The sequence below is a fragment of the Tupaia chinensis genome, unplaced genomic scaffold (assembly GCF_000334495.1).
Source record: "Tupaia chinensis unplaced genomic scaffold, TupChi_1.0 Scaffold145659_1, whole genome shotgun sequence".
Lineage (NCBI taxonomy): Eukaryota > Metazoa > Chordata > Mammalia > Scandentia > Tupaiidae > Tupaia > Tupaia belangeri.
Window position 1 is genome coordinate 131723 of NW_006205516.1, and position 25087 is coordinate 156809.

At 40.4% G+C, this 25087-nt stretch overlaps 2 protein-coding genes across 2 annotated transcripts in view; one reads left to right on the plus strand and one right to left on the minus strand.

Annotated features, from left to right (window-relative positions):
• Positions 1–12210, plus strand: part of NKAP (NFKB activating protein) — a 27365-nt gene extending 15155 nt beyond the window's left edge. The window contains exons 7-11 of the mRNA XM_006168278.2: positions 3283–3346; positions 5260–5369; positions 5467–5542; positions 6784–6933; positions 11390–12210. Coding sequence (XP_006168340.1) covers positions 3283–3346; positions 5260–5369; positions 5467–5542; positions 6784–6933; positions 11390–11564 — 575 coding nt within the window. The 3' untranslated portion in view covers positions 11565–12210. The remainder of the gene's footprint in view (positions 1–3282; positions 3347–5259; positions 5370–5466; positions 5543–6783; positions 6934–11389) is intronic.
• Positions 12052–25087, minus strand: part of AKAP14 (A-kinase anchoring protein 14) — a gene marked incomplete at its 5' end in the record, with an annotated part of 19126 nt that continues 6090 nt past the window's right edge. The window contains 3 exons of the mRNA XM_006168279.3: positions 12052–14576; positions 15114–15166; positions 18160–18339. Of these exons, the coding sequence (XP_006168341.1) occupies positions 14492–14576; positions 15114–15166; positions 18160–18339 (318 nt within the window). The remainder of the gene's footprint in view (positions 14577–15113; positions 15167–18159; positions 18340–25087) is intronic.

Genomic DNA, 25087 nt, shown 5'->3' on the forward strand with positions numbered 1-25087 from the left:
GCACATGGCACCTGGTGTGAGTTCAAAGCCACCGGGTCCAGGACGCGAACCGCGGTCGACTACGTGGGAGTCCAGCGACATAGCCATTACGCTAACTGCTGGTTCCCCGCTACATCCTTTATATTCATTATTGCCATTTAATCCACACAATAACTGTAGGGTACGACCACCTGATATTTGAGGAAATAGAGGTACAGGGCAGATTATAAGTACCACACCCAAGGTCACAGTTGCATTTCAGACCTAAGTACTGTGACTCAAGATTGGTTGCGCATAGTTGTACAAGGTACAGGACACCAGACCAAGTCAGGGGGGTGGGCTGCGAGACGGAGTGCCAAAGCAAGCCTTATAGGGCCTGCTTTACCTGAATATATTAGCCCAACGGAAGGGTCCTGTTGTGTAATTCTCATGCCCAATGGGCACTTTGTACCATTTTCAAAAAGTTGTGCCATAAAGTACCCCCTTTCACACTGGATGTTCTTGATCAATGTAAGACACCCCGTTTTAAGATACTGCATCACCAAAAGTCATCTTTTTATACCCTTTGTTAGCTGCTGGCTAACCAGAGGGTGCCTTCTCTGGAGCTGACACATTATAGAAAGGCTCCTCTTCTTTTGATACTGCCTGGCTTTCCCACATTCCTATGTTACTTTTCTTCCTTACTGTTGGAAAACTGACTCTTTTTTTTTTTTTGTAGAGAGAGATTTTTGCTATTGCGCATGTGTGCTCACCAGAGAGACAGAGATATAAAGCAGGAAATTACCCCCCAAAAGGGATGGCCATCCCGTAATCCCTTCTCCTCTGTTCTCCTCTCAGGATTTTGGGCACACACACACAGCATGCATTTTAAGCTGCCATGTCTGGGACTCGAACCACAGTGGGAGTCCAGCAACGTAACCATTATACCATCTGCTGGTCCCATGAAAACTGAACTTTCTTCAAACACAAACTTGAGCATGTCAACCCCTTACTTAAAATAGCTCTTCGTAGCCTTCATGGTAAAGCTCAGACCCTGATCAATCCCTCTCTAATCACATATACCCTGTCATTCTCTCTTGCACCATCCTCTGTAAGCTGAAAACTACTTTTTACCTCCTCAGTATTCCATATTGTTTCTCTCTACTCTTACCTGGTGCAGGACTCCGCCAGGTCCAGGACTCTGCCTACATGCCAGTCTCTACCTCCACCCAGCTTCGCTTACTCATTGCAGCACTGGGCTTCCGTTACTTTTATGATAAACCGATGCGGGGGGTATAAAAGCCCTTTTATAAAGACATTTTTAAACAAAAGAAAAAAGTTTACAAAAGAAAAAAAAGATACAGAAAAAGAATAACTTGCTTCATATGTCCCAAAAAGAGAAAAAATAAAGGGGACAATGCCAACATGCTCAACAACAAAGGGTTCTTTTTCTTATTTTTTAATACAAAATACAAGCAAAGGATACACATACTTAAAACAGAGCTCAGGAGCAGACACGCAGTCCTGGGAACCCTTCAATAAAAGCAAAGCAGGAGTTCGTTTTTTCTTTGTCTATAAACCAATTTTAAAAAGAACTAACATTAAAGCTATCTGAATAGACACATACATATAACCAACAGTAAATGAAAAAAAAAATGCCCAACATCACTAATAATCAGGGAAATGTAAATGAAAGCCACAGTGAGATATTTCACCCCAGGTAGAATGGCTACTGTCAAAACCACAAAAAAATGACAAATCCTGGCAAGGATCCAGAGAAAGGGGTGCTCTTTTACATTGTTGTCAGAAGTGTAAATTAATACAGCCATCATGGAACACAGTGTGGAGCTGCCATGTGACCCAACAGTACTGCTAGTAGACACATTCAAAGGAGTGGAAACCGGTACATCACAGAGATATCTACACTCCAGTGTTGATTACATCCATATTCACAACAGCCAAGATATGGAATCTACCTCAATGTCTGAATGGATAAAGAAAATGTGCAAACACACAGAAGTATTATTTAGCCATTGTTAAGTGAAATAAGCCAGGCACAGAAAGAGAAGAATTACATGTTCTCACTCATATGTGGAAACTAAAAACGTTGACCTAACAGGAGGAGAGAGTAGAATAATGTTTACTAGAGGCTGGGAAGGGCAGGGAGATGATGTGTAACAGATGGAAAATTACAGTTAGATAAGAGAACTGTGTTCTACTGTTCTGTAGCACAGTAAGGTAACCACAGATAACAATAATTTATTATAGATTTCAGAATAGCTAAAAGAGAATTTTCAATGTTCCAATCACAAAGTAGTGATAAACTTTGGTGATGATGGATATGCTAATTACCCTGATTTGATTATCATACATGTAGTGAACAAATCAGTGTGCCCTGTAAATGTACACAATTATGTGTCCGTTAAAAAAGAAACTATCTTGAGCCACTAGGTGGCGTCAGTCCCACATAGCTGACTACAGTTAGAGTCCCAGACCCAGCAGCTTGAAAATCACGCCAAGCATATGGTGTATGTGTGTCCAAAATCCTGAGAGGAGAATGGAAGAGAAAGGATTGCAGCATGGCCATCCCCTTGGGGGTCATTTCTCAGTTTCCCTCTCCCTCTGTGTGTTTCTCTCTAACAGCGCACATGTATTATACCAAAACTTAAACAAGAAAGAAAGATGCTAGCTGAAGAGTCACATTTTCCTGATCAACCATTCCTCAGCCACCTTCCCCAAATCAGTCTGACTGTTCAATGACTATGATTGCCCAGAGCACCCCAATCTTCCTTGTCACTCTGGATTGTATTTTTCTCTCTACCTGCCTCCTCCATTAGACTGAGCTGGGAAGCATTGTCCTCTTCCATCTCATATACATAGGGTTTTTTTCCCTTTTCATTATGGAATTTTTCAAATGTTTAGGAAAGTAAAGGGATTAGTGTAATTAATAACAAACACTTATCACCCAGATTTAAGATTTTAGTATTTTCATATTTGCTTCAAATATCAGTGTTTTACTTAGGTAATCATAAAAAATGTCATTATATAGCAGTGCTAAATATTTTTGTAGATCTCTGAAACATAAGGACATTTTCTAAGTTAACCACAATGATGTTATTTAATGCAATTAAATAATGTTCTATATCTCCTAATACCTAGTGTGACTGATCTCTATGTACCCAGTGTCAAGTATGAGAGCAATAAATGTTTAAAGAAGTAATTTCTTTATAACAACAAATGGAGCAACAGTAAGATACTACTCTACTTGAAAGTATTAGACTTTAGAGTTAATTTTTTTCAATTATAATGTGATTTAATTTGCAGATGAAGAAACAAAAAGGAGAGCAAAGAAAGCAAAGAAAAAGGAAAAGAAGAAGAAACACAGATCGTCAGTTTTTTTCATTTTTATTATGTGAAAGTTCAAATGTATATAAAATTATATAATCATCCTCCTTATGCTCATTACTAAGTTTAAACACTTATCAACTTAAGGGCATTCTCCATAATTTCCCAATTATTTTGTAACCAATCCCAAATATTTCCAGTGCTCTTCTCTAAAAGAGGCATTATTTATTTTTTAAAAAAGTGCTATTTTCATGCCTAAAAATATTTAACAATTATTCCTCAATCCACAGTTTTTCTATAGTTTATTCTAATCAGGGTCCAAATAATGCCCATAAATCGCAATGATTGTATTCTTATGGTTTCCTTTAGTATGTTCGTTTGTCCTCTGTATTTCCTATAGGTGGATAGGTCTAGAGGCTTGAGGAGGTTCCCAGTTGTATTTGAGGCAAGAATATTTCATAGGTGGTACTCTATAAATTCATCAGGAAACAAATAATATCTAGTCCTTCTTTGTCACGTTAACAGCCATTCATGGTCATTGTGTAGATTCATTATTAAGGATTACAAAATGGTCATAGTCTAATTCTGACTTTCCTTTTTTATTTATTTGGTAGAATAATTTTATAAGAGAAACATACCGTCATGAACTATTTAGATAACTTGAAGTACAATTTATATAGGGGCAGGATAACTGCTTCAATTTTTGAATGAGTTGACTTTTTTAGTATAATTAGGAACCCAAGGATTTAGGCATTTTTATTATTTTTAAAAGTTTTTTTCTTCCGTAAGAATGGCAGCACCCCCAACAGTGTCTTGACGCTGTATTCCAGCCTTATCCCACGTTAAGGTCAACCTGTAACCCTTCCATGTGGTCCAGCATTGCAGAGCCTTATGTTACCACTGCACCACCAGCTGGCCCCAGACTTTAAGATATTCGATGTATTTTGGGACCAGCAGATAGCATAATGTTTGCATTGCTGGACTCTCACATGGCTGATTGTAGTTCGGGTCCCAGAACTGGTGGCTTCCAAATCACCAGGTGCATGTGCATGTGTGCCCAAGATCCCGACAGAACTGGTCCTACTCCCAGAGGGTAATTTCTCATTTTCCCTTTCACTGTCTGTCTTTCCAGTGAGTGCATGCGCCCTTAGGCAGAAACCTGTTAAAAAAAAAAAAGATTTGATGTATTTTAATCCATTACACTTTAAATTACCATTAATGCTCAAATTGGTAAGATCCAATTTTAGGCTATTTTATTTGTTGTCTTTCTTCAACATTATAACTATTTCACTGTACCCTTTAGCAATCATTTTTTATAATGAAACATGGCTTTCTTAAATAAGTTAGAAGATATTAAAATTCTTCTCTAATAAGATTGAATAGGCTAGGAATTTATATCATTTTAATCACTCTTACCTTTTTTTTTTTTCCTTTGGAGAGGTTTTCGCTATAGGGCGTGTGCGCTCGCCAGACAGACAGAGAGAGACATAGAGACAGAAAGTGAGAAATCACCCCCCCCGGGGGGGATGGTCACGCCACAATCCCTTCTCCTCCATTCTCCTCTCGGGATCTTGGGCACGCACGCACACGCGCCTGGCGTGAGTTTTAAGCCACCGGATCCGGGACGCGAACCATGGTCGACTACATGGGAGTCCAGCAACATAGCCATTATACTAACTGCTGGTTCCCACTCTTACCTGTCTTTTATTTATTTATTTTTAGAATGATTTATTTTATTTTATTTATTATCATTATTTTTCCATTTGACCAGAGAGAGAGTGAGAAAGCAAGGTGCCAGGTCCAGGACTTGAGCCATGGTTGACCATGTGAGAGTTCAGTGCCCCAACCAACATGACACTGCCAGTCCCAGTCTTATCTTCTGTTGCTTTGAAAAATTAAGATGTCCTTTAATGTGGGAATGTTAAGTGAGTTTATATCAAATTATAATCCTTACAGAAAAAAATATAAGAAAAAGAAGTCTAAGAAGAGCAGAAAAGAGTCCAGTGATTCAAGCTCTAAAGATTCCCAAGAAGAGTTTCTAGAGAATCCCTGGAAGGATCGATCAAGTAGGTTCTTCTGATAGACTTTAACGCAGAACAGATGAAACATTAAAGCAACCAATTAGTCAAAATGTGAATGTGTTTCTGAACATCTTTCATGCAGAGGCTGAAGAACCCTCAGATTTAATCGGCCCAGAGGCTCCAAAAACACTTGCCTCTCAAGACGATAAACCTTTGAAGTAAGTAGCAGTGTATGTATAATATATAAAGTGCCTTCTAAAACCTATGGCCTTAACTTACCTTGTCAAGCTTATTTCCCGGTAGTCTCTTGTTTATACCTCAGGTTCCAACTGAGCTAGACTACTAAAAGTTCCCTTTATTTACTGTGTGTGTTTCTACTTTGGGGCCTTGTTTGTCCCCCAGAATGCCTGTTCTTTTCTCTGCCCCGTTTTCTTCCTATCCCCAATTTCATCCTGTGAAAATCGCTGTCATCCTTTAAAGCCCTTTTCAAAAGGAGGGAGCATGTGCTGATTCCCAGTATATCCCCTCCACAGGTAGGAATCATTTCTACTGCTCTTTAATACTCACTGCATTTTCTGTTTCTTTTATGCAATGTAGTGTTTACCTTGCCTTGTACTGTAGGTACATATGAATATATAAACTCCACAAGGACAGAAATTAGTTTTATATTATAAACTTTGATTTTAATAGGTATGCAAGAAATACTCACTTAATTGAATGAAGGAGTGGTAGCTTTTTAAATCCCTTTGAATGAAAGTTAATAGATCATTGTCACAGGACCAGCAGTTAGCGTAATGGCTATGTTGCTGAACTCCCATGTAGCCAACCATGGTTCAAGTCCCGGACCCGGTGGCTTAAACTCATGCTGGGCACATGTGCGTGTGTGCCCAAGATCCCAAGAGGAGAATGGAGGAGAAGGGATTGTGGCGTGGCCATTCCACCTGGGGGGTGATTTCTCAATTTCTGTCTTTCTGGCGAGCGCACATGCCCTATAGCAAAAACCTCTCCAAAAAAAAAAAAAAGATAATTGTCACTATACAGCATCGTTATTGGTTGTAAGTCTAAAAAGTATATTAACTTGAGATATATTATTTCTCTACTTTGGTTTATTTTTTTTTTTGTAAGGGAAAAAGGAAAAGGGAATCAGTTGGAGGTAGAACCATTAATGGCAATACCTATAGGGATAAATTATTCTGTCATTGTAAACTGTGTCTCTGTACTCACTAACATCAGTTCTTTTGTTTTTCCAAAGTATCTCTGTATTTCTTGGGTACGTATGTAGGTCAGAGTACAATGTTATCTAGTTAAATTAACGTAATTCACATTGGGCTTCCGAGCACACAACTACTAAGCACTGTTTGTCTGAGAGAGAATGTTTTTTTGTGCTCTTCTTAGATGATGAGCTTTTTATATTGAGATGGTTTCATGGTCCTCTTCCAAATTCTCCATTCATTTGTAGCTATGGGCATGCTCTGTTACCTGGTGAAGGTGCAGCTATGGCCGAATATGTAAAAGCTGGAAAACGTATCCCACGAAGAGGTGAAATTGGCTTGACAAGTGAAGAAATTGCATCATTTGAATGCTCAGGTTACGTAATGAGTGGTAGCAGGTATGTTTTTGGCATTGAGCTCAATTTCCATGATTAGATCTTTTCCTTCTTTCTTATACTAGAATTATTTTGGTGATTGATTTTCATTAAGTAATTATTCCGGATCAAAAGTAGAGTATAAATATTGGCTTGATATTGGTTTTATTGGTATGAACATAGTTGTCAAAATTCCAAGTACAGGTTGAGCATCCCTTGTCCAAAAATCCAAAATCTGAAATGCTCCAGAATCTGAAAATTCCTGAGTGCTGACATGATACCACAGATACCACACTGGATCTCATGTAATGGGTCATAATCAGAATGTTACAATACATAGGACCAGCAGATGGTGTAATGGCTATGTCACTGGACTCCCATGTAGTAGACCATGGTTGAAGTCCTGGGCCCAGTGGCTTAAACTCACACTGGGCCCGTGTGCGTACGTGCCCAAGATCCCAAGAGGAGAATGGTGGAGAAGGGATTGCGGCATGGCCATCCCCCCTGGGGGGTGATTTCTCACTTTCTGTCTCTCTGTCTTTCTGGCAAGCGCACATGCCCTATTGCAAATAAAACCTCTCCAAAAAAGTGTTATAATACAAAATGTTATATAAAATTACCTTTAGACTATGCATATTAGATATATATAAAACATGAATAAATTTTGTGTTTAGAATTGGGTCTCATCCCTAAGATATCTTATTATGTATATACAAATATTCCAACATCCAAAAAAATACAAAATTTAAAACTCTTCTGGTCCTAAGCATTTCAGATAAGGGAAACTCAGCCTGTGTATACACCTCAGCCTCAAACTCGGCTATTCCTCCAACTTTAAAGAACAGTCTTTTCAGTATCCTTTTCAGTTGGTATTTTGGTACAGATATATTATCCACTGGGGAATATAGTTACATGCAGCTGTTTACCACTGTCCCCTGAGAAAGATGGCATTTTGGCAGTGAGAAAAGCATTTTCATTAGACAGTGTTTCCTAGTTCCCAAGATTTCTTCTAGTTTTATGTGGACCCAGATTTCTAAGAGTGCATAACAGAAAAGGATTATAAAAGACATCAGGTTCAGCATGAGGAAATGAGTATAAAATTAGGAAAGAGAAAGCAAAGTACCAGGAAGAATGAGAACAGTGGGCTAATAGGCCAGCAGTATTAAGATTAAATTGAATTTTGGATTCTTTAATAAAAGTTTATAAACTTTAAAAGTAGATAATTATTTTTAAATGACATTAGAGGCAAATATTTGCAGAACCCCTGAAGCACCTCCAGAATCTTGGAATTCTGAGGACCAACATTTGAAACATACTGAAGGACCAGCACAATAAGACAAGAAAAAGGAGTCAGAGACATAAAGATTGGAAAGGAGGACACAATACTGTCATTTTTTGTGAATGATATGATTGATTGTTCACATGGAAAATCATAAAGAATCTTCAGATGAATTATAAATAATAGGAAAGTTTAACAAATGGTTACATTTAAGGTTAATACACAAAACTCATTAGCATTTCTATACACCAGCAACAGACAACTAAAAAATATAATTAAGTAAAAAGGAAACATTTATAAGAGTACCAGAGAATATGAAGAACTTAGGTATAAATCTTAACAAAAGATACCAAAGACCTCTACAGGGAGGGACCAGCAGATAGTATCATGGTTATGTCACTGGACTCCTACTTAGTCGACTGTGGTTCAAGTCCTGAACCCAGCAGCTTAAACTCATGCCAGATGTGTATGCATGCATGCCCAAGATCCCGAGAAGAGAATGGAGAAGATGGGACTGCGGCATGGCTATCCCCCCTTCGGGGTGATTTCTTGCTTTCTGTCTCTCTTTCTCTCCAGTGAGCACACGTGCCCTATAGCAAAAATGTCTCTTAAAAAAAAAAAAGACCTCTACAGGGAAAATTATGTTATTGGAAGGCATTAAAGAAGTAGAGAGATACCATATTCATGGGTGGGAAGGCAATATTGTAAAGTTGTCAGTTCTTCCCAAATTGATCTGTAGATACAATTCCAGTCAAAATCACAACAGAGTTTTTCATGAAACTTAATAAGTTGGTTCTAAAATTTATATGTTAGACTAAAAGGCCAAGAATACGTCATTTTTAAGAAGAGGAGCAGGAAAGTGGGATTTGCCTTACGAGGCATGATGACTTATTATGAAGTTTACAACACTTTAGAAAGCATAGAGGAACAACCAGCTCATTCTATAGAATAAAATACAGAGCCCAAGGACAGGGTCATACATGTATGAAACTTTGGTGTATGGAAGAGATGGCATTTCAGGTCAGTGAGGAAAAGAACTATTCAGTAAATGGAGCAGGAAAAAATAATTATCCGTTTGGAAAAAGATGAACGTAGGACCCTATATTGCTATATGCATAGAGCAATGCAGCTAGATTAAGGACTTTAAGAGCAAATATCTTTTAGACCTTGGGGCAGGGTGGTGTTTTTTAAAAGAAGACAAAAGATGTGCCTACTATAAAACAATGTATTGATAAATTTGCCTAGGTTAAAAGTAGAAACTTTTATTCATCAAAAGACACCTTAAGATAAGTAAAAAGACAGGGTCCAACATGAGATAAGATCTTGAAATACACACAACTGACAGGGTTAGGATTGAGAATATTTTTAAAATACCTATAAACAATTCAAAGGAAAAAATGGGAAAATGACACAAACAGGCATTTTTCAGAAGAAATACATATGGCCTGGATGGATGGATGGATGGATGGATGGATGGATAGATAGATAGATAGATAGATAGATAGATAGATAGATAGATAGATAGATAGATGGATGTTCAGGACCAGCAGGTGACATGGTAGTTAAGGCAGCTGGATCCTATGCAGCCAACTGCGTTGGCTAGAGTCCCAGACCCAGCAGCTTGGGGGGGTAGGGGGTGGACTAACAAACATACTAGGTGCATGTTTGTCCAAAATCCTGAGAGGAAAATGTAGAAAGGATTGTGGCATGGCCATTCCCCCCAGTGAGTGTCTTCTCAGTTTCCCTCTCTCTGTCTCTCTCCTTTGAGTGCATATGCCCTGTAGCAAACTAAAACAAAAGAAAAACAGGGACCAGCAGCAAATGGCGTAATGGTTATGTTGCTGGACTCTTATGTGGTCGACCATGGTTTGAGTCCCCGACCTGGCAGCTTAAAACTCATGCCAGGCGCATGTGCGTACATGCCCAAAATCCCAAGAGGAGAATGGAGGAGAAGGGATTGCAGCATTACCATCCTCCCTGGGGGCAGGGGGTGGTGGTGGTTGTGATTTCTCACTGTCTCTCTGTTTCTCTATCTCTCCGGCAAGTGCACACACCTTATAGCAAGAAATCTCTCTACAAAACAAAAAAACTAAAAGAAAAGATGTTCATTATTATTGGAAATAGAAATCAAGAACATAGTAAAATACCATTTTATACCCATTTGGTAGACAAAAGCTTGAAGTTCTAACAATGCCTGTCATTTTGAGAGGATATGGATCTAAAAGGATCTCTTAAATATTGTTAATGGTGTTATAAATTGGTACAGCACTTTGGAAAACTATCTTGGGAAGTTGAGCATCCATATACTTTATAATCTAGCAGCTTTACACCAGGGTAACTAAGAGGAAACCTTTGCCATTGCTAGGAGACATGAACATGGATATGAATTACAGCATCGTTCATCCTACATGAACAATGTTCCGGATAAACTGCCTATTCACTGTGCCCAAAGAAATCTAAATACATTGTCATCTCTCCTTGATTCTTGCCAGCCCTCTACATTCATGCTAACCTGAAACAATTCTTCCCCCTTCTCCTTATCTAGTTTTTCTCCATTTATGTGGACCCAGCTCATGCTTCTTGAATAATTCTGTAAGATTTGGTACATACATATAAAAGAGGCAGGTTTCCATAAAGTTTTCCTTCCATATAAATAGACCTTTTGAAGGTGATATGGTGTCCCTCTGCTTTAACCCCTGTACTTTACTGATTTGGCTGTTGTGCTAAACTTTTCTTTGGCCACTACTGGATTCTACGAAAGTGAAATCCACTCACTGAATCTCCTCTTCAATTATAGATTTAGACTTGGTTCTTTTGATTGTATGGTAAATAAGAACCTTGAAGATGTTCCACCTGGTTGATAAGTTAAATCTTTCACCTCTCCTATTATCGATTCCACAAAGACCACTTAGGAAGCTTAATAGTGTGCCTATTTCTGATTGTTTCACTGGAAACAGCTAAACTAGACTTATGCCTTTAGTATTTAATGATAACATGTACTATGTTGATGGAATATCAGAGATCATTCTTTGAATACTAGAATCAAAGGACATGTCAGAAAATAAATGATCTTACCCATTCCAAAAGCAGTTTTATTTCTCAGATTTTTAAATAGACCATTCTGTCTTGAGAAAAGATTGGTGAGGATGTGCTATGAAAGTAATGACTGAGGAATTAAGCCAAAAATAAAATTATCTCTAGGCATCGCCGAATGGAGGCTGTGCGACTGCGCAAAGAGAACCAGATCTACAGCGCTGATGAGAAGAGAGCCCTTGCATCCTTTAACCAAGAAGAGAGACGAAAGAGAGAGAACAAGATTCTGGCCAGTTTTCGAGAGATGGTTTACAGAAAGACCAAAGGGAAGGATGACAAATAAGGATTTTCGGATTGTTCAGCAGACATTTTAACAACAAAAAAGAAAGTCTGGGCTCCACACACATACACAAAATGATTATTATGCTCCAAAAAAGCTTTACAGTGCTACTGTGCCTTCTATTTAATTCATTCACTCCTTCAATAAAAAGCTGCTTATTGATATAACTTTAGCAAGTTCTTGGGTTATTTTCAATTGACTATGATAACTTTCTAGTTAAAAAATCCAAATTACGGATCAAATTCTACTGTATTGAGGCAGGCGGCACAAGAGACAATGTCAGTGAAGTGAGAAGCTACAATCTCATGCCATGGGACAGCGCCACGGTTAGCTCCACATGATGCCGTCCACCTGAACTGGGGGACAATGATCATGTCCTTCTGTGTTGACTGTGTTATACATGGACTTGATAGAAACATATAAGAGGCCACTTTTGTTAACAAAAAATGAAGACGTCGCTGAAAAAGAAGCAAATATGGAATTTGAACACTGACTTGTGTAATGCAGTAGTCTGCCCTGGAAATAATGGATTTTGGGTTAAGTCCCTACCTCTACTCCAAAACCAAAAAGCAAACTTACCCATATGACTGTTGATTTGGAAATATGAGCATTAACTTTTTTAAATTCTTAGTAAGATCATGCTTAAAAATGGGTCTTTCAGTGATAAAGTCTCCAGAAGTTTACTGCTGTGCCACTGAAAGTACATTTTTTCACTTTGATGATAGAATATCTAAAAAGAATGGGAGTCCGTTGTGGTCAAGGTTCAGATAGAGAAAACCATTACAAGTCAGTATTTTAACTTAGTTGTTTCATAAGAATAAAGCTTAAATATTAAGCATTTTTAACTGTATCTTTTATGGACTATGTAGATTCATTTTAAACATTGTTAAACCTTTTCTATTTTTTTTTAGATCCGTCATTCAGCTTAATCCTTAACTGTATAGAACCCTCTCACTTTACCACATTTGAAGCTATTACTGACTTAAATTTGAGAGAAATGCAAAATTGTAAGACTATGAGATTACGGTCTCTTTTCTACCTTTATTTTGTACACTTTGAGGATACAAGGATGAAGGGGAAGGGGATAATGGAAGATGTGGCTGTTTTTCTTAAGGTTGTTTTGATCTGCATTATTATTATGTGCCTAGGATAAATTAAAATCACCTAGGTGATGAGAAAATTCTGACTGTACTGTTATAAAATGCTCTGTCTTCCTATAATAAAGTGAGTTTTTACCTGAAGCTTTTAAATAAGACAGTTATATTTCAGACAATAAAGAAAAGTTTCACCATTTAACATTACATTCTAACAGAGTGTCTATTTTTAACCCACAACCACTGAACTAAGCATGTAGCAACACTTATGGCCCCTGAATTTGAAATGATTTCTGCTTAGTCATACTTCATTGTAGTTGCTGCTTATCCTAGTAAATCCGCACTTTACAAAAGTTCAAAGGAAACTAGGTGCCAAGTCCGCAAGGCTTAGTCCATCTACTTCCATGTATAGTAAAAGCTAAATTTTATGACCCCCACTTACAATTTCATGCTCTAGGACATTATTTTTGGGTACTGATTCCTAGAGACCAGAAGTGTTATATTCTCTTTTTCCAATAGGCAAGGTAGTTTAGATTCAGCAGTTTTGTGTTATATGAATATTATGAATTTTCCTTTGATTCTCTTGTCTTCCTCTACAGAGTGCATACTCAACAAATGTTCAGTAAATGAAAGAAAATATATTAATGCATTTCACTTCCTTACCATTTCTTCCATCAGAGTTTGGGAAAGAGCTGCCAAGGAACAGTAACATATTCTTTCAGAAAGGAGGGGGAAGAATAAAAGGGCTAAAAGTATTTTGTTTTCAGCTCATGAGAGTTACTATTCTAGACCATGTTTAGTGCCATAAGTCAAACTGAAGTTATTGTGTCTTAAATATATTTTTATTCTCGAAAAGACATCTCATTTCCCACCTCCTCACCTGTTGCTTTGATAGGATTTTCCCTCTGTTTTTATTTATTGCATAAATATAACTTAAAAAAGAAAGCAGAACTACCCATAGTCCTACTACGTCAGTTGTCTTTAATATTCTGTGTTCCTTTCCAGTGCTTGTCTATGTAGATACCTTTTCAGACACACTCGTGAATGATCACTCGGAGTATAAGGTAATTTTGTCTTTTGGTGTCTTCATATTTGCAATCAGGTAAGAGAGCCTCACCCGTAAGATAGGAGCAAGTGGTGATCTGCTGTGAGGATGGGAAGAAGACTAGAAATAAGTAAGGGCAGTGATTCAACCCATCCCCGTCTTGTGGCTCCCAGTCCTCAAGACACCCTGCTGCCAACATGAGCAACATGAGTGTAATCGCATACTGGGAAGGGCAGCATGCCTAGATTAGAGTTTCAAAATGCATTGTTCAGCAGTGAGGCTTATAACTCCCAGAAAAAAAAAAAAAAAGAAAAAGAAAAAGAAAAAAAAAAGGCTGTTATTGTGAGTAGGAGAACTCTAGAATGGATATATTATGAGCTATAGAACTGTTGCAGTTTTGTTGTTCTCCAGTTGTGTCCATAAAGAGGTGCGTCTGGGCTGCAGATTTTGGTTCAAAATACGGAACGAGCAGGCAAATACCAATCTTAGTTTGGTCTGACAGGTGAATTTTAGCAACTCTAAACGCTGCTCTGTAGCTGTAAGACTGAACCGAGGCATAGAGTGATGGAAAAAATATTTTAGAAGATAGAAAACAACCTACTGGTTACTTTGCTAATGTGATAGAAGTTGCAGGATGGAAAATGAATGCAAAAAATAAATACAGCTGGATTGTGTGCCACAAGTTTATTTTTCAATAAATATTCTGTGGTCTGATGTGCAGTATTGTATTTTTCATATATATTCTCATTAGAGAATCCTAAAACATTCTGTAAGAATCAGACGCAATCAAATTAGAAGGGAATTGATTCCAGTAAAACATGTTTGGCCTCAATAATGTCCCTCAGCCATTTTTCTCGAAAGCGACTCATTCCTGGTCTACAGAGGAAGAAAAACAAACACACCAAAAGCTTTTAAAATCAAACAAAACAATGAGCCAGAGATTCCCCATTTATTCTGTTACATTACTAGTAAGAAAGCCTCTTTATGGCAGGGGGAGGGTTCTGTCTGTTTATTGTTCCTTAGGCCCAATTGATGAAAACATTAATGAGCTTTTAAGTAAAGACTTTAAGAGAGCTGCTGTACAGATAAAAGGGATTGCTGTACATGAGTTAATCCCGTGTGATTTTGAAGTTTCTCATTGGAACAATAGACATGACCCACTTTGCTCCCACCCGATTCCAGCGACTTATCCTCAAATTTCTAATCACTGGAAAACTAGATACTAAGAAAATAATTTTCTACAACAATGGCAGAGTTCTATTTTCAGCCCATTCTGCTAGGGTAGGTAGTCCAAAGAAGCAAGGAAGGTGACCGTTACATGAATTATCTGTGGCTGCGAGCCTGCCTTGTGATTCCTACTGTGTGATGATGACCTTTTCCCACCCTTTATAAATCAATCTCCACATTCATTACCTGTGAACTAATTCCTGGCCCTCAAAGATATAAGAGACATCAATGGGTGCACTCTAAGAGAGAGAAGGACAACTGTCAGCCCAGACTGATCATACCAGCTCTAATTCCCTCCATCTCTATACTTGTCCATATGTCTAGTCGCGAATTACCGTAATTTATCTTCCTTATGACTTAGAAGTCTGTAGCCCTCTGTTCCCCAAAAGGCCTTTGACAATAAATACCTTAAGAACTGGCACAAAACTGGAAACAAGTCAGGGGAGATTTATACTGCTCATTAATAGAAGTATGAGTACGTCATTTACCTTCTTTACGTGCTCCAGTTTACTGCACAATCTGAACCTCTCAGGAATAGCATGAGATTGAAATAATACATCAATAGTTGGGGGCCAGCAGGTGGTGTGGTGGTTAAGGCGCTGTATTCCCACATGGCCAACCATAGTCCGAGTCCCAGAACTGGCAGCTTGAAAATCATGCCAGGCGCATGTGCGTGCATGCCCAAAATCCCAAGAGGGGAATGGAAGAGAAGGGACTGGTGTGGCATCCCCTCTGGGGGTGATTTCTCACTTTCCTTCTCACTGCCTCTCTCTGTCTCCAGTGAGCGCACATGCCCTATGGCAAAAAAGAAAATATAGATGAATAAGGATGGAAAACATTTTTCAAGCAACATAAATGTAGATTGTAACACTGTGGTCCCCATCCATTCTCACCTCTAAAATTATGGTTGGAATTTTGAGAAACAGCTGTTCTGAGACCTCTCTGTTTAGTCTTATTGACCTCTACCAGCTTTATTTCCTGATCTCTGACCTTGCCAGTTAGCAAGACAGCTGGGGGAGTGATGTACGGCCAGAAGAAGTGAGATCTCCACATATTGTACCTCTGTAGATTACTCCAGTTTCCCAACTCTGAATATACATGTTTGTACTAGAATAGGATGAATCTAGGACATAGTTCACTCACTTTGTGGTCATCTATAAAGCCTTAGAGTCAGCCAAGGCTCAAATAACTTTTGTGAAAGGATGAGAGGGCAAAGGGGAAACAACATTTTTATGTTGTATTCCAGGCAGGTACCAGCCCTGCTCCTCTGAGGACCCTTCTCATAGATTCATGGATGTTATTTTGGCTTCTTTCATACTAGCTATCAAGTCAACATATTTCTTTTTTTTTAATACTTATTTATTATTACTTTTAAATTTGACTTGAGAGAGACAAAGAGAGAGAATGGGAAAGTGAGAAAGCAAGTTGCCAGGTCCAGGACTCGAACTGCTATAAGCCTTGTGGGAGTCCAGTGCCTTAATCACCACACCATCTGCCTGCCCTTAGTCAACATATTTCTTAATCGTGGTCTGTCTAGTGGCTTCAAGTATTTATTGAGTGCCTACTATTTGTGAGGCCTTGATTTACAGCAAGAAAGAAGTCCCTGCCTCTGTGAAGCTTACATTCTGGTTGGTTGGGGAAAAGGGCAAACAATAACAAAATAATCAATTATATAGAATATTAGGAGGTGATGAAAGTGTCATAGAGTAAAAGTATGGAGGGGAGATAGGATAGAAAGTACAAGATAGGAAGTGAGGGAGGGAAATGTACATGCCTAGGGGAGAATGTTTTGCATTCAGCAAGTGGAGGGTGTTTCAGTAAAACACTTTTGCACTCAGCAAGTGCAAAAGTCCCAAGGCAGGATTATATCTGGCTTATTTGAGGAGTGCCAAGATCAGAGTGGCTGAGGCAGAGGAGTGAGGAGGTAGGAATTGTGGGAAAGCAGAATTTACAAGGGATGGAATCACATAAGGCCTTGCAGGCCCTCCCTACTCAAGTATAGTCTCTGCACCTGCAGCATTAGCACTGCCTGGGAGTTTGTAATGCAGACTCTCAAGCCCCACCCCCAGGCCTGCTGAATCAGAATCTTTTTAACAAGATTCCCCAAGTAATTTGTATGCATTTGAAAGTTTGTGAAACACTTTTTGGAAAGTTCGGAAGAGAGAAACAGAGAAACTGTTTTATAAGGCTCACTCTGACTGCTTGTTATGTTAAAGAGAGACATGAAGACAGCAAGGGTGGAAGCAGAGTGACTGGTCAGGAGGCTATTGAAATCTTGCTGAGAGAGGATGGTGTCTTGGACTACAGTGGTAGAAGTGGAGTAGTGGAGTGGTGAGAAATTATTGGATTCCAGATATATTTTTGAAGGTAGAGTCAACAAGATTTCCTAATGGATTGGATGGAGGGTGTCAGAGACAAGAGTCGAGGATGATGCCAAGATTCTGGCCATGAACTGAGATGAGGAAGATGGTAGGTAGGTTAGGTTAGGTTAGGTATGGAAGGGAAAATCAGAAATTGAGATACAGTCAGTGAGATGTTCGGGCTGCATGGTGGCACTGCAGTAAGGCAGTGCTCTGCAAAGCTGACCTATCGCTACATGGGAAGGTTTTGAGTTCCCATTCGGGGACATCCCTGAGTACACCAGGCATGTGCATGCCCATGATCCTGGGCTGGCTGAGGCTCAGGTGGGGTGGAGCATAGCATCATGACTCCATCGGGGGTGCTGTCTCTCTCTCCCTCTCTCATGGAAGAAATACACTTTTAAAAAAATTAAGCAAGATATTTGTTAAATACCCACGTGGGACAGGTCTGAGCTGGAGACATAAATTCAGAAATTCTAACCTGTAGGTGTCATTTAAAGCCAAAAGACTGGACAAGATAACCAAGGAAGTGAGGAGAGAGAACAGGTACAAAGCCTGAGTCTGGGACCATTCAGACATGAAGAGGTTGGTGTGAGGTAGCCATACCAGTAGAGAGCAAGGAGGAGTGGTCAGTGAGGTGTGTGTGGAGGGGAACCAGGAGAGTATGTTGTTCTGGAAGTCAAATGGAAAGTTTCATGGAGGAGGGAGAGATCAACTACAGCAAATGCTATAGGCGGGCCAAGTAAGATGAGGACAGAAATACAGATATATTACATTTTGTAAAGAAGGATCATTGATGACCATGACAAGAAAAGTCTCCATTCTCAGTGAAGCCTTACGGAAAGGAGCAGGGCAGAAAAGGAAGAGCTTACCGGAGGTTTGCCTTTGCTGATCTTGATAGTAAAGAAGCACGCAGCGCTGACTTCTGCCATTGGTCTCCGAGCTGTTGGGACACTCCAGCGTACACAGTAATTGTAGTAAAAGGTGTGGATTAAGTCTTTTTTCTCTACAAAGTCTGTGTACTGCACCCAGCGGCTTTCATACTCCCAAGTCTGTTTCATAGGAAAGAGAAAAATATACACTCCAGCCCGGTAGCCTCATGTAAGGGAAGCTGGATCCCACATGATCAATCAAGTTTTGAATTCCAGCTTTGCCAGCTTGAAAAACGTACCAGATGTGTGTGCATGCATGTCCAGCATCCTGATGGGATGAACACAAGATCGTGGTGTGACCATGCCCCTTTGGCATAGCAAGCACACATACCCTTTGGCAATTTAAAAAGAAAAGAAAAGAGAAACAAGGAATAGCCAGATAGTATGGTCGTGAAGGCAGCTGGATCCCACATGGCCGACTGCATGGTTCATGTCCTATACTCAGTGGCTTGGGAAAAAAAAACAAACCCACTAGTGTGCGTGCCAAAAATCCTGAGAGGAGAATGGAGGAGAAGCTCTTGCAGCAGGGACAGCCCCTCCCCTCCTCTTCCAAGGTGAGTTCTCACACTCTCTCTCTCTCTCTCTGTCTCTCCAGTGAGCACACATGCCCTATAGCAAAATTTAAAAAGAAAAAAGAAAAGAAAAACAGATGGAGAAAGAAAAGCAGACTTCCACTGGAGTCTTCTTGATAAAAACAGTGTATAATTGTTTAATTGTTGGCATTAGAACCCTGTTCTGGGGAACAGCAGATGACGTAATGGTTACGTCACTGGACTCCCACGTAGTTGACTGCATTTCGAGTCCCAGACCTAGCAGCTTAAAACTTACGCCAGGTGCATGTGCATGCCCAAAATCCTGAGAGGAGAATGGAGAAGGGATTGTCCCCCCGGGGGGGGGGGGGGTGATTTCTCGCTTTCTGTCTCTATCTCCATCTCTCTGGAAAATGCATGTGCCTTATAGCATAAAATCTCTCCTTAAAAAAAAAAAAAAAAAAAGAACTCTGTTCTGAAGTTCATTCCCAACTGTTTTTTTATTGGGATTCAAACTAGAGCGAATGTGGGACCAGCAGTTGGCGTAATGGCTATGTCGCTGGACTCCCATATAGTCGACTGTGGTTCGAGTCCAGGACCTGGTGGCTTAAACCCACGCCGAGTGCGTTTGCGTGTGTGCCCAAGATTCCTGGAGGAGAAGGGATTGAGGCATGGTCATCCCCCCTGGGGGGTGATTTCTCGCTTTCTGTCTCTGTCTTTCTGACGAGCACACAGGTCCTATAGCAAAAAACTCTCAAAAAATAAAAAAAACTAATTGAATTGAATAAAGTAAAGATCATAACCATCAGTTGAGATTGGGCCTTGGACTACAGGCGGTACCCCTCAACTGTGTATATATGTACATACACACGTCCCACATGAACATGGGCTTACGTTAGACCCTTACTTGGGAGGCAAGTTTGGTTAATTGGAAAATAATTAGGAAGTGATGAGAACATATGATGTACTTACTCCACTCCAGGACACCAGAGTTGTGACTTGAAAGTAATGAGTCTGATTTCAGCCATTAACAAAACTCAGACTCACATCAGTGCAGCCATAGGGGGTGTATAAAATAAGGTCAGAAGAGGGATGAGGCAGGCAGGAGGATAACTCACATCCCTCAGAACAATGTCCTCTTTGCACCCTTGTAGAATCTTCCCCCTTCCAAAGTGCAAATCTTACTAGTGAAGAGTTGAGAAAGAGAAAACCTTCCTTGGGATATCACCTTTGTCTGGATCAATTCTTGAAGTTGAGAGGGAATATACAACTAAAGTTAACTATATTATTGAAAGTAACAGCGTTCATTCTGTCCTTTCCTTCCTTAATCATAAATATTTCTTTTTTTAAAAGAGATTTTTGCTGTAGGGTGCATACACTTGCTGGAGAGACAAAGAGAAAAAGAGACAGAAAGTGAGAAATTACCCCCTTGGGAGATGGCCATGCCGCAATCCTTTTTCCTCTATTCTCCTCTTGGGATTTTGGGCACGCATGCATACGTGCCTGGCATGGACTTTAAGCTGCTGGGTCCAGGACTCAAACCATGGTCCACTACATGGGAGTCCAGCAATGTAGCCATTACATCGTCTGCTAGACTCAATTCATATATATTTCATGAACTTTCAGTTATATCTGTTCTGCCCCAAATGTGTCTCATATCTATCCATTCTTCTCCAGGTCCAAGCCACTACTCAACTTCAGCTGGCACTGTTTCTCACCCAGACTTAGGCGGTAACCTCCTCTCTAGACTCCTTTGTCCTCAGCCTCACTTTTCCAAAGCACAGCCCACATTGACACTAGAGTGGTTTTTTTGTTGTTGTTGTTGTTTTCCCCTTTAGCACAGCTTCAAGCATTTTTGGCTCAGCTCAAAAAGCATTAGTAGCTCCCCATTGCCTGCCAAACAAAATGAAAATGTTTCACTGTGTCATTTAAGACTTCTCACTATCTGAATCTACTAATATGACTTTTTATTTTAAGAGGGATTTTTGCTATAGGGCACGTACACTTGTCAGAGAGAGAAAGCAAGAGATCACCTCCTGGGAAGATGGCAACAATGCAGTCCCTTCTCCTCCATTCTCCTTTGTGGATCTTGGGCACACGTGCACACATTCCCAGTGTAAGTTTCAAGCCTCTGGGTCCAGGACTCAAACCATGGTCGACTATGTGAGTCCAATGCCTTAACCACTATGCCACCTGCTGGCCCCATAACTTTTTTTTTTTTTTTAGTTTTTTGCCATAGGGTGTGTGTGCTTGCCAGAGAGAGACAGAGAAGGAAAGTGAGAAATCTCACCCTAGGGAATGACCACACTACAGTCTCTTCTTTCTCCTCTGGATCCTGGTTGTACCACCAGATCTGGGACTCAAACCATGGTTGGCCATGTGGGAATCCAACACCTTAACTACCATGCCACCTGCTGGCCCTCTATCTTTATACCATTGCTATCTTAAACTTTTTCATACTGGGACCAGCAGTTGGCGTAATGGCTATGTCACTGAACTCCCGTGTAGTTGACTGCAGTTCGAGTCCTAGACCCAGTGGCTTAAATTCACGCCAAGCGCATGTGCGTGCAGGCCGAAGATTCTGAGAAGGGAATGGAGGAGAAGGGATTGCAGGGTGGCCATCCCCCTGGGGAGTGATTTCTCACTTTCTGTCTCTCTGTCTCTCTATGTCTTTCTGGTGAGCGTATGCACCCTATAGCAAAAACCTCTCCAAAAACTTTTTTAAAAGTTCATACTTTTACTGAGGAAAGGGCCCACAGAAGTCATAATGCCCTGATTTTTAGCACTGGGCCTTGGATGTGATAGGTATTCAATTCAAAATCAACTCAACTATACCTCCTCGGGCTAGGTATTGGAGAGCAAGAAGCTTCTGAATCAAAGATGAGCCTGGGGTCTGCCGTGTGGCCTAGTGATTAAGGGAGCCAGATCTTACATGACTGACCATGTGGTTCAAATCCTGGCCCTGATGGCTTGAAAACACACCAAGAGTGTGCCCCAAATCCTGCCAGAATGTAGAAATGGAAGAGTAGGGATTGCTGCATGATCAACCCCACTGGGGAGTGCTGTCTCTCTCTCCCTCTCTCTCTCTGTTTCTCTTTCTCTCAGTAGTGCATGCTCCCTCTGGCAAATTGAAGAAAAGAAAGAAAAGAAGAGAGAGAGAGCCTGACTTAAGATAAAGGTTCACAGAAGGAAGGCAATGGGATCATCTAACAATACCAGTGGTGTAGGACGGGATTTCAGGAGGAGATGACACAAAAAAAGTATGATCTCTTTGAGGGGGGGCGGGGGGAAGAATTGGCTGGCCTTCTATTTTCAATTTATTTAAAACATACACCCAACTGGCCATTTCAGTCAGCCAGAGAGTAGCTCTTGACTCTAGATTCTTGAAATAAGGGACTGTGGGGACAAGCAGATGGTATAATGGTTACGTTTCTGGACTCTCACGTGTCGACTGTGGTTCAGGTCCCGGACCCAGCAGCTTAAAACACACTGGGTGCATGTGCGTGCGTGCCCAAGATCCCAAGAGGAAAATGGAGGAGAAGGGATTGCAATGTGGGCCATTCCCCATGGGGGAGGTAATTTCTTGCTTTCTGTGTCTCTGTCTCTCTCTGTCTCTCAGGCAAGCATATGCGCCCTATAGAAAAAAAAAATCTCTCTCTAAGAAAAAAAGAAAGAAGGAACTCTCTTCTTCCATATGTCACTATTCCTTTTAATGAAGGAGCCCAAACATCAACCTCTTGGAGCCTGCCTTTTTTCCCAATACAGTTTATCAGCTCTAATGATTTCTTTTATCATTGGAATAGCCCCTGGAGATCATCTAAGGAAGCCTCTTGCTGTGTAGATGAGGATATTGGGGCCTAGAAATGGCTAAGGACAGTGCAGCACAACAGGTGGGACTGTACCCAGGGCTCCTGAGCACTCGCTCAGTGCTCTGTCTACCCATCAGATGCTACATTTCTAATATCGTCTACACAACTTGGATTTGAGTGTTTTGATTATTTTTCCCTTTTGTGAACTAAGACCTCCTAAGATATGGCATTAAACTCAGCAATTTCTTTTTTTTTTAGAGCAATTTTTGTTTGTGGGTATACTTGCCAGAGATAGAGACAAAGAGAGAGAAAGTAAGAAATCATCCCCCTCAAGGGGGATGGCTGCGCCACAATCCATTCTCCATTCTGCTCTCAGGATTTGGGGCAGGTTTGCACACACGTGTGCCCAGCATGAGTTTCAAGCTGCCAGGCCTGGGATTCATACTGCAGTTGACTATGTGGGAATTCAGTGCCCTCACTACTACACTACCTGCTGGCCCTAAACTCAGCAATTTTTTTTTTAGAGAGATTTTTGCTATAGGGCATACGTGCTCACTGGAGAGACACAGAGAGCCAGAAAACAAGAAATTGCTCCCCAGTGGGGATGGCCATGCCGTGTCCTCTTCTCCTCCATTCTCCTTTCAGGATTTTGGGCACACACACACATGCAGCTGGCATGAGTTTTAAGCCACTGGATCCGGGACTCGAACCACAGTCAACTATGCAGGCATCCAGTGACATAACCATTGTGCTATCTGTTGGTCCCCAAACTCAGCAATTTCTTTTTTTTTTCCAAAAAATTATTTTATTTAACTTTATTTTGTTTATTTATTTATTCTATTTTGACCAGAGAGGGACAGAGCAATGGGGGGAGGGGGGAGTGAAAAAGCAAGCCTCCAGGTCCAGGACTTGAACCATGGTTGCCCATGTGGGAGTCCAGCACCATTAATCACCACGCCGCCTGCTGGCCCCAAACTCAGCAATTTCTATTAAGCTAATCTCTTCCTATTATTATTAATATGTGGTCAGCAAACTTTTATGTATTTCCAAAGCTCTAGTGACTGTGTTTTTTTAGAGAGAGATTTTTGCTGTAGGGTGTGTGTGCTCGCCAGAGAGAGAGACAGAAAACAAGAAATCACACACATGCCCCCGCGGGGGGTTGGCCATGCCACAGTTCCCTCTCCTCTATTCTCCTCCTGGGATTTTGGGCACACACACATATGTTCCTGGCGTGAATTTAAAGCCACCAGGTCCAGGACTTGAACCACAGTCAACTGTGTGGGAGTCCAGCAACGTAACCATTACACCATCTGCTGGTCCCCATCCCTGTGTTTTGTAATTTTTATATAATGCCACTCATGTATTTGCTTCCAGTATTTGCTTTCTACTACTACTGTATGATGGATGGCTTCGCCAATTATTAGGTCATCAGGAAAGTCATGACTTTTTTCCAATTCAAAACTGTGTCATGACTTTTATGATGACCCAGTACATGTTATTCAACACTCTAAATGAACAGGCACCTGGAAGTATATGCACAAAACTATCATCCATGGTTTGTGATCTTTGGGGAAATAGAATCATGTATTGTGAGAGTGGAGAGGAAAACTTCCCTTTTCTACTTTGTATTTTTTTTTTTGGTTCACTAAAGTATTTTTTAATAATAATATGTCTTATTTCTATTATAAAAACTATTTGAACGGTGTGTTAAGTACTAGAGATTCTCCAGTGTTTCTCTTACCAAAAAAAAGACCTTTTGGGATCAGCAGATGGCATAACGGTTATATCACTGGACTCCCATGTAGTCAACCATGGTTTGATTCATGGGCCTGGTGGCTTAAAATTCACGCCGCATACATGTACATGTGTGCCCAAGATCCCAAGAGAATGGAGAAGAAGGGATTGCTGCATGGCCATCCCCCCCAGGGGGTGATTTCTCACTTTCTGTCTCTGTCTCTCTCTGTCTCTCTGGTAAGTGCACTTGCCCTATAGCAAAAACCTCTCAAAAAAAAAAAAGCTTTTATATATTCTTGTTGCCAGATTATGTTCTTGAAGAGAATGAAAGAATTATTGTGTCCTTGGTAATGTATGAGTACCTATTCCCTCTCCACAATGTACAAACCTTATAATAACACGTTTAATCTGGTTTTTGTTTTTCTTTTTTTGCTATAGGGTGTGTGTGTTCACCAAAGACAGAGAGAGACAGAGAGAGAAATCACATCCCCCCAGAGGGGATGGCAATACCTCAATCCCTTCTCTTCAATTCTCAGGATTTGGGGCAGTCATGCACACACTCCTGGTGTGATTTCCAGGCTACCAGGTCCATGACTTGAACCATGCAGTCAGCCTTGTTGGATCCAGCCACCTTAACCTCCATGCTTCCTGATGGACTGCGTTTAATCATGATTTTTTTTTAGAGGTGCTTGCCTTAGGTGCATGTGCTCACTGAAGAGAGATAGAGACAGTAAGAGGGAAAGTGAGAAATCACCCCTCAGGGGGGATGGCCACACCACAATCCCTTCTCCTCCA